A 9335-nucleotide genomic window follows, 5' to 3' on the forward strand; every position below is an offset into this window, starting at 1 on the left:
CACAAGATGATCATTTGGAGACGTGTGGATTACTTGTGGGTTATTGTGATGTTTTTATCAGCTGTTTGGACTCTCATTCTGACGGCACCCATTCACTGCAGAGGATCCTTTGGTGAGCAAGTGATGTAATGCTACATTCCTCCAAATCTGTTCTGATGAAGAAAAAACTCATCTACATCTTGGATGGCCTAAAGGCGAGTACATTTTCAGCAAATTTTCATTTCTAAGTGAACTATTTTTAATGCTATCGCTGCAGTAAAACAGCTTCCGGTTCAAGTTTTAGGATATGCTGAGTCTTTCAAATGAGCCCCAGATGAAGAAAGGGTGTTTGTTTACAACTGTGTAACAAGTTTTTGTGGTTCACAGAAGCTAAATCAGTGGAGTTTCTCAGGAAAAGCCTTGAATGGAAGCTTTTAGGAGCACAGGATACAACAAATGTTGATTTTAGCTTTAGCTTTGGATCACATGGCTGGATCCATGAAGTGGAGGACAAGAACAGTAGACAAGAGTTAATGGACATCAGCTAGAATTTAGTGCTGTGTATTCATAGAGTCAGATTTACTGCTGTTTTTTGTGTCTTTTTGGTGTATGTGTATTTGGAGATGGGAAAAAGCACACATCCATTGCAGTTATAAGCAAGTCATTTCCACATGAATGAAACACTCTTAGAACAAACATGTGATTTCACCCAAAGAAGCAGTTAACAGATAGTTCTGGATTTTGAATATTAGAGAGATTAATGATGTTATTAGCAAAAGCGAAACTGTGTTGTTGTGGTGTGACACGGATGCAGTGGTGCACTCTTCAGATAAAAGCAACCCTTTAAGATGAGCTAAACACTTCAAGTGGAATGTTCTGTTAGGGAAAAAAAAACATAAACCTAACAGTGCTAGTGTAAACAAACATTTAGTAAAGTTAAATTTTGAGAATAAGGCAAGTGAGGTCAAGTGGTGGGGATTTTACAATAATTTTTCTCAGGTTTCTCAGGTTCTCAGGTTTCTCAGGTTCTCAGGTTTCTCAGGTATAGGTCACACTTTCTGACTATAAACTACGACTTTTGCCTCAAACTCAATAAAATTGCTCAATTTGCTGCTTATTAATAGTTAGTAAGGTAGTTGTTAAATTTAGGTATGGGGTTGGATTGAGGGATCTAAAATATGGTCATGCAGAATAAGGCATTAATATGTGCTTTATAAGTACTAATAATTAGTATTATTATTAATAATAACATGCTAGTAATATACTTGTTAATAGTGAGAATTGGTCCTTAAAGGGGTCATATGATGCTGCTAAAAAGAGCATTATTTTGTGTATTTGGTGTAATGAAATGTGTTTATGCGGTTTAAGGTTCAAAAAACACATATTTTCCACATACTGTACATTATTGTTTCTCCTCTATGCCCCGCCTTTCTGAAACGCGTCGATTTTTACAAAGCTCATCAGTCTGAAAAAGCGAGGTGTGCTCTGATTGGCCAGCTATCCAGCGCGTTGTGGTTGGCCGAATACCTCAAGCGTCTGAAGGAAATGTTACGCCCCTACCATACTGTGATGCCCTGTCCGGCCGGAGCGACGATTCAAAAACATGAAAACCCATTAAAAACGAGGCATTCGTTGCATCCAGGGCTGGACTCCACTTCGTCCACGGTGAAAACCGATCTGGCGATCGACAGCTAGAAGTTGATGTATTTCCTCAGCGACCAGCATGGATCAGCTCTAGGCATGACGAAGCGGATATCGTCCTCTTTTGGAAGGCCAAACAAAGTAGTTTCGCTTTCACAACGAAACACAGCGCCTTCACGACATGGCGGTGGCGGCAACAACAATACTACAGCGAGAATAAGAGTTACGCCTTCTTTCTTTGCGTGAACATTTGGGCGGCGTTATGCAAATCTTCCCACATCATGACGTAGATATGTGCGGGTGTGTTAGAACGAGGCATTTTAGGTAGGTGTGGTTGACTCTTAACTTTTATAAAGAATATCTCTTTGGATTTGAGACTTTAGTCTTTGCAACTTTACAGATCTTCTTTATGCACCAAGAGCTTGTAACACTCCAAAGAGAAAGGAAAAATTGAAATCGCATCATATGACCCCTTTAAAATAAAGTGTTACATACCAGTAGGTGTGACAAGTGACTGTATATGAGTGAATCTTTAAATAATTGATGATGCAGTCACATTAGCAACACTTTTGCTAATTTTGCAGACAAAAAAGGTTCATTGTCGGTTGTCCATAGTCTAGTGATGTATGAAGCACTTTCAAACCAAGAAGCTTTCTATTGGTCAATGCTGCAAAGTCATGTGACCAATGTGAACCTGCGAAATTTGCATTGGGAAATCTTTCACGCTCATGTGAAATTCCAGATTGCTTGGATTCTTATTGTAATTACTGCATTTTGCGCACAAAAAATTTGCTGAACAATGGTAAATGTGACCTCAACACTAATTCTTTCAGGAACAAAACAAATGGCTTTTTATGAGTGAGTCGTTGAATCATTCTCTACTGTATGTTTCTCAGAGATTTTGTTGGCTGAACAAAAATGAATAAGTTGCTTAGTATTCTTTTTATTGTGAACTGTTGTGTAAAAGCAATATGATCTTCACAATCAGGTTGTTGTCCTGATTATAGACTAAACAGCAACTTTAACTATAAATAAATGTATTTTAGAATTGCCCTTTGGAGAATGTAAACAATAAATGTAATTAAATGTAATCTGTCTGCAAAGGTGTTATTGCTACTTTTGCATTCTTAAACCATCTATAGCTTGATCCTCATGCATCAAGCTTCAAACCTTAAGCTTATCTGAAACACGATTATTTTGTTGTATTGCAAGCACCTGTACTTCCTTTTGCGTACTTGTGTGTATTTTCACCTTCATTTTGACCCTTACTGACACACATCAACAAAGTGTTGGGAGCGTTTCTCACCAGGCTCCAAAGACCAGCATTCCTCTGAAGGACACACCTTTGCAGTTGAGTAGATGCTGTCCATCTGGCTCAGAATGGTATTGTACTAAGAAAACAAAGAGAGCGATCAAAACACATCTGGATGCATTGTCAAGATCATCTTCCACAGCTCAAGTGGTCAACTCACCTTCTCTCTCTCAGCAGTTGGGAGATTTGCGGGTCCCAGAACATTGATATTATTGATGATTTTCTTCAGATCTGGATTAGTGAAGCTATCCATGAGAGAATCACTGAAGGTAGCCTTTGCTTTTTGACCCCATGCTTCTGTGAAAGCCTGCTCCTCCAAAGACGCATCTATCTGAAGGAAACAATGAGGAGAGTCTGATTATTCCATGCAAAATGACCCACAGACTCTCATTAAATCTAAAAAAAAAAAAAAAAAAAAAAAAAACATTTTAAAATACTCAAATATCCAGTGGAAACCCGGCTCTTCAAAAAAAAAAAAAAAAATGTAACCACTGTTCTCAACTTGCATCTGAGCTTCATGTTCTTATTTTATTGACATGGATATTGCCTTCCTTTTTGAGTGTTCTTGTCATTTTGAAGAATTTTCCCAGCATTGCACAATTCATGCACAGATCTCGTGTTTAAGTTGCAACCTCCAAGCCTTAATACTAAGAATAAAAAAAAAACATCAATTTAAATATCCATAAATGTATCATGGATTTTTCTCATTTAGAGTCATTAAATTAACTTTCAAGATTTAATGAAATAGTTTTAAAGAGCAGGTCATATGGTATTTTAAAGTGTCCTAATATTGTGTCAGAGTACCCTACAACAGGTTTAAATGTATCTAAGGTCAGAAAACATTGTAATTTTCTCCGAATATACATTTAATATTAGAGTCATTTGCCAATGATTTCGAAACGATTCATTCCAAGCAAGTTCGGAGCAAACCCCTCCCTTCCATAAGCCCAGTGTTCAAACTATACCGTGGACTTTGGGGGAGCCCACTGGGTTTTTTTCCAATCCGTTCTTATAATAATGACATAAAATAAAAAAACAGTTATGCAAGCGAATCGTGCCCACAGCTAAAGTTTAGCTGCTAAACTGTGAACACTTAAAACAATAATGGTGGAAAACTGAAAACTGATCATATTTTATTTTTATATATGACCTGTGTATTTCTTCATTAATTGTAATAATACTAATGCAAACCTTCATTTCTGAAAGCAACTCTAACTTACAGTGAGTCAGCAGATGTTGATTCAATACGCTCAGATCGGTTCAGTTCAGTAAGAGATTGTCAGACTGATTCAAACTTGTCTTTTGAACTTTTGATTGAATTGCTCATTAAATTAACAGTCTTATAAGAGTCATCTGTTTGGGAATCAGGCTACTCTAGTCACACTGTATGTTTTTGATTCACTAAAAAGAAATGACTCATAAGAGCCATTTATTTGTAAATGGGAATGCACAGGTCGCGTTGCATGTTTTTGAATCGCTAAAAAGATTCGCTTCATAAGAGTCATGTGTTCAAGATTCAGACTAGTCATGCTGCTTAGTTCCCTTTCAGTCAGTCACGTTCGACGTTACGTCAGTGACTGACGAATTGAGATCCCAATTCGTCAGTCACTGACGTAACGTCTCCGTTCCCTCCTTCAGGGAACGAGGGTTACATACGTAACCGAGACGTTCCCTTTCAGTCAGTCGCGTTTGACGTTATGTCAGTGACTGACGAATTGAGATCCCAATTCGTCAGTCACTGACGTAACGTCTCCGTTCCCTCCTTCAGGGAACGAGGGTTACATACGTAACCGAGACGTTTTGCTTCACTAAAAAGAACCAGATCATAAGAGTCATTTGTTTGTGAATCAGAATGCACAGCTTGCATTGTATTTGTTTTCTGATTCACTTAAAAGAACTGGCTCATAACTGAGTTGCTATTCTTTTCCACTCAGAAAGACATTACAAAGCGAATGCAATTTATTGTTAATGAATTGTATGCTTTTCAATAACTTAGTCTTGACCTAGCAGTTATCGCATGTGCTCTTACTTAACGTGATGCTCTTGTAGGGAAATGGGGTTGAGTCTTAATAATTGCGTCGAGCTCCCATATCTCTTTCCCTTCCCATCTCTGTATTCTCTGTTAGTAATCATTTCTGGCTCTTGCTCAGTCCTAGAACAGATTTGAGTTTCTTTCATTCTTGTTATGTTTTCAGTAAGAGCTTGAATTGCTTTTGCAGCAACAAGGAATGAAATGGGGTAACTGAGTTCACACCATCCATCAGTTTATTCTTTGGATCCTGACAGGAAATAATTTCTTTTGGGGAACACGAATAGCACCTAAAACAATACAAACTGAAGTATAAAGCACCTGCTAGCTCATATGCCATAAAACAGTAGTGTGCCTGCTGTGGAGAGCTGTGGAACACAAAAGAAGATTTTGAGGAACGCTGGTAACCAAACAGATTTGGTGACCATTAGCCTCCAATGTATGGCCAGAAAAATTCTTCAAAATATACTGTATATTTTTTTATGTTCCACGAGAAGAAAGAAAGTCATAATGTTTTAGAATGACATGAGGGTGAGTAAATGATAACAGAATTTACTTTTTTTTTTTATCCCTTTAAGACAAAAATGTTTGCACAGAGTTTAGTCTATTCAAAACCAATGTTTTGTGCATGCATGGCTTTTCAAAGGCGGTGCTTCATCACTAAATAAATCATATATGACCGCCAAGTTGTGGATGTGATTTTGCGTCCAAATTAATGTGATGAGAACAAAAATTTATTATTTGAATTGTTCGCATGAGCTTTGATGCAAAAATAAGCAATCCTACGGTGGCCGAGAAGTGCAAAACAAATCACAATTCTGAAAGCAAAATAACAAATTACAAACGCAAATGCAAGTCTAAAAAACAAAATAACAATTCAGAAAGCACAACAACAATTCAGAAAACATTATAACAAGTCAGAAAACACAATGACAAATTCGAAAACAAAATAACAAGTCAGAAAACACAACGACAAATCAGACAAACCGGAAAAGGTAGGTATAGTTTGAGACAACTGGACGAGACATCTGTCAATCAACGTATACAGAAGAACCAGCTGAAGAACAGCAGAGTCGTGGTAGAAAGTTCGGAGATGGTATTAAAGTAGCTCAGTTTAAAAGTATTGTATGAATTGCCCTTACTCTGGAATAAAAAATACGGGGTGTCTATTTACATTTAGTTAAAAGTGGCAATAAATCATCAGCTCCAGTGATGCAGATGGATAAGCCCTTGCTATGGAATAAAAAATACGGAGTGTATATTTACATTTAATTAAAAGTTGCTATCAAACATCAGCTCCAGTGGTGCAGTTGGATAAGCGCTTGTCGTTGGCTTTTTGACGCGATCGACCCGGGTTCGATCCCGCCTTTTGCCGAACTTTTTTTTTCTCCTTTTTCAAATCTCGTATCACATCGTAAAGGTATTTATTTTCAATAAAGATTAAGGAAATAATCAAAAAGTTGAAAATAAAGTATGGGGTAGGGTTAGGGTAGGTGTAGGGAGGGCTTTATTGTACCAATAAGGTGGCATCCATTTAATAATTAAAATTAAAATTATAATTTACACTCAATACGTTATTATTGCATACTGTTTTATAATGTACTACAATACTGAAGTGCAGATAATTGCCACTATTTGCAACAAGTAGTATACTTGATAGTAGAAATCCTGCTATTTTAACATAGTGTAAATAGCATATTGCTAAAAATACTGCTATTTTCACTTAGTGTAAATAGAATCCATTGCTAATACGAGATTTGAAAAGGGAGGAAAAAAAAGTTAGGCAAAAGACGGGATCGAACCCGGGACGATCGCGTCAAAAAGCCAATGACACGCACTTATCCATTGTCATTGTGTTTTTTGACTTGTTATAATGTTTTCTGAATTGTTGTTGTGCTTTCTGAATTGTTATTTTGTTTTTTAGACTTGCATTTGCGTTTGTAATTTGTTATTTTGTTTTCAGAATTGTGATTTGCTTTTCACTTCTCGGCCACCGTACAATCCAGACAGATTCACGTACAAATGATTCGTTTAATTAATTGCTCAAAAGAATCACAAGTTACAGGTTTGAATGAATCTGATGAATCATTCACTGAATGAGCTCACTGACCTGCCAGAGCTATTAAGGAATCAAGTTCTGATTCATTTGCTGAACTGTGAGTTATCATTACTTTTAGTGATGTACGTTTACATCAGGATGTTAAACTTAAAGCAAGATTTTTACAGACTTATTGTTCAAAAACAGGATTCTGTAGGAAACACAAAACACCATTAGTGTGACCCACAACTCTGAAATAATGCAATAAACGTGAACTAAAAAACATAAAAAACATAAAATGCATAAAACATAAAATGTTACATAATTATTTAAATAGTATATTATCAGTTCTGCATCATCACACAAAGTTTCACCAAACATTTTACCTGCAAAAAAAAAAAAGTAACAATATTTTGCTGTACATACACATGTTTGGTGTTATTATATGTTATGTATTATTTTGGTGTAAATTAAATGCAGTTTAATACTCTTTACTTCCAAAAAAAGTTATAAAAGGTATAAAAAAAATGTATATGTATATTTTATAATAATTATAAAATAAACAATTATTAAAAAATGATAGCAGTAAATTTACATGTATGTTTCTAAAATTATTGATCATATATGTTAAGGCAACAGCAAGGTTTAATCTAGCATTTTTACAATGTTTTTCTGTTAAAATCCCTAACATTTTTAGTGTACATTCTTCCTAAAGGTTTGTTGTATCCTAGGCTTGGGTGTGTCACTCTTTCTTGATGTTTTACCGTGTCCTGCTGTGGACAGTTTGACCCCAGCATCCCTTCTCTGTTATGATAACCACAGGGCGGGTTGACCCTGTCACATGGTTGCACTCATTAGTTAATGGGGTGATGCCTTTGTTGGCCCGACTGGAGATGAGCTTCTAACACTGATTAACAAGCTGGTGACATGTGCATTTATCTCTATTATCTCACATCCTTCACTTGCATGTTCACACTCGGTTTTCCTCAGAGATAAAGACAGCTAGCTTCTTGTTTTTTCACCTCTTCTTCCAAGGTCCCATTTGTTCTGTCATGTTTATGCAAGAATGTGATGATAAGTCAGAATAGGGTGCAAGGTTCAAGGCTTGACATGAAAAAGTAACATCATAATGACATGTGTCTGACACCATAAAAAGGGTGATGAACTCAATCAAGTGTGCACTTGGCTCTGAAACATCCCTGCAAACCCCCCTAAACATTTTTGCTTCCCTCTCTCTAATTCAGAGCAATGTGTATACCCGTTTTCCACCTCATTGTGTCTTTGAAGGATCTAAACTGTTTTTAAAGGGCCAGTGTGTGCTTTTTTCTTTTAAGAGCTTGCTTTATTTTAAGGGGCTAATTAAAAGATCTCTTGACTGATTCCAGCCTCCTCTGCTGTTTGATCTGATGTACCGACTGGTCTCATTCACTACAGAAATGAAATTATGGGCTACACATGGCCACTCTGCCAATGAAGGCGAGCGGAGTGAGATGTATGGGAGGGGTGTGGAATTCGCTGCATGAATAATGCAGACTCTAGGGACGCATTTACATAAACATTTCTGTTGCTTTTTTTCACAGACATCTGGCACAGATCAGATTTTTGGCATCTGATTTAGGCCAATTTCAAATGTGGTTCTACTGCTGCACACTCTAAAACATAATTCAGTGGATTGCAAGTATCGCAGTAATAAATATCTATGCTACCTTAAAGAAATCACTGAATATTACTTAAGTATTTTATTTATGCTGTACACTCAACAGTTAATTTTGTCTAAAATTTACATCTATTGCCTATTGCTTGAGTTTATTTCATTATAAGAAACTAGTATTTGACTAATAAAGGATTTAAAAAAAAAGATGTACTCAATATTTTTGTACAAAATATTTGAGAATGGAATTATCAAATATATTATTAAAATATATCTTATTATTATTAAACTATATTGTTTACAAATTAAATAACTCAAATGCCATAATTGCATAGTAACAGTGCATGTACTGTTAACATACCAAACCCTATAAAAGTTATAGTTGGATGTGAAATGTCTAATAATAAAAGTGTTTCAAGAGTAGAACTTGGCATTAGCAATACCAATGTCATGGGTTTGATTCCCAGGGAATGCATGAACTGCTAAAATACATACCATAAATGCAAGTTGCTTTGGATAAAAGTGTCTGCCAAACGTATTGCATATAATGTCTAATATTTTCATTTATTCCTGTTATATATTTTTAGTCCGATACGCTCTAAAAAATGCTGGGTTAAATATAACCCAGCGCTGGGTTAAAAAGGGACAAACCCAGTTATTGGGTTGTTTTGACCCAGCGGTTGGG

General features: G+C 36.2%; 1 protein-coding gene across 1 annotated transcript in view; it reads right to left on the reverse strand.

Annotated features, from left to right (window-relative positions):
* The window catches only part of ace (angiotensin I converting enzyme (peptidyl-dipeptidase A) 1), a 38516-nt gene that overhangs the window by 23522 nt on the left and 5659 nt on the right, over positions 1 to 9335 (reverse strand). Inside the window, exons 2-3 of the mRNA XM_016513243.1 lie at positions 3093 to 3263; positions 2927 to 3011 (exon numbers count right to left, since the gene is read on the reverse strand). Coding sequence (XP_016368729.1) covers positions 2927 to 3011; positions 3093 to 3263 — 256 coding nt within the window. The remainder of the gene's footprint in view (positions 1 to 2926; positions 3012 to 3092; positions 3264 to 9335) is intronic.

The sequence above is a fragment of the Sinocyclocheilus rhinocerous genome, unplaced genomic scaffold, assembly GCF_001515625.1.
Source record: "Sinocyclocheilus rhinocerous isolate Xijiao unplaced genomic scaffold, SAMN03320098_v1.1 scaffold24, whole genome shotgun sequence".
Classification (NCBI taxonomy): domain Eukaryota; kingdom Metazoa; phylum Chordata; class Actinopteri; order Cypriniformes; family Cyprinidae; genus Sinocyclocheilus; species Sinocyclocheilus rhinocerous.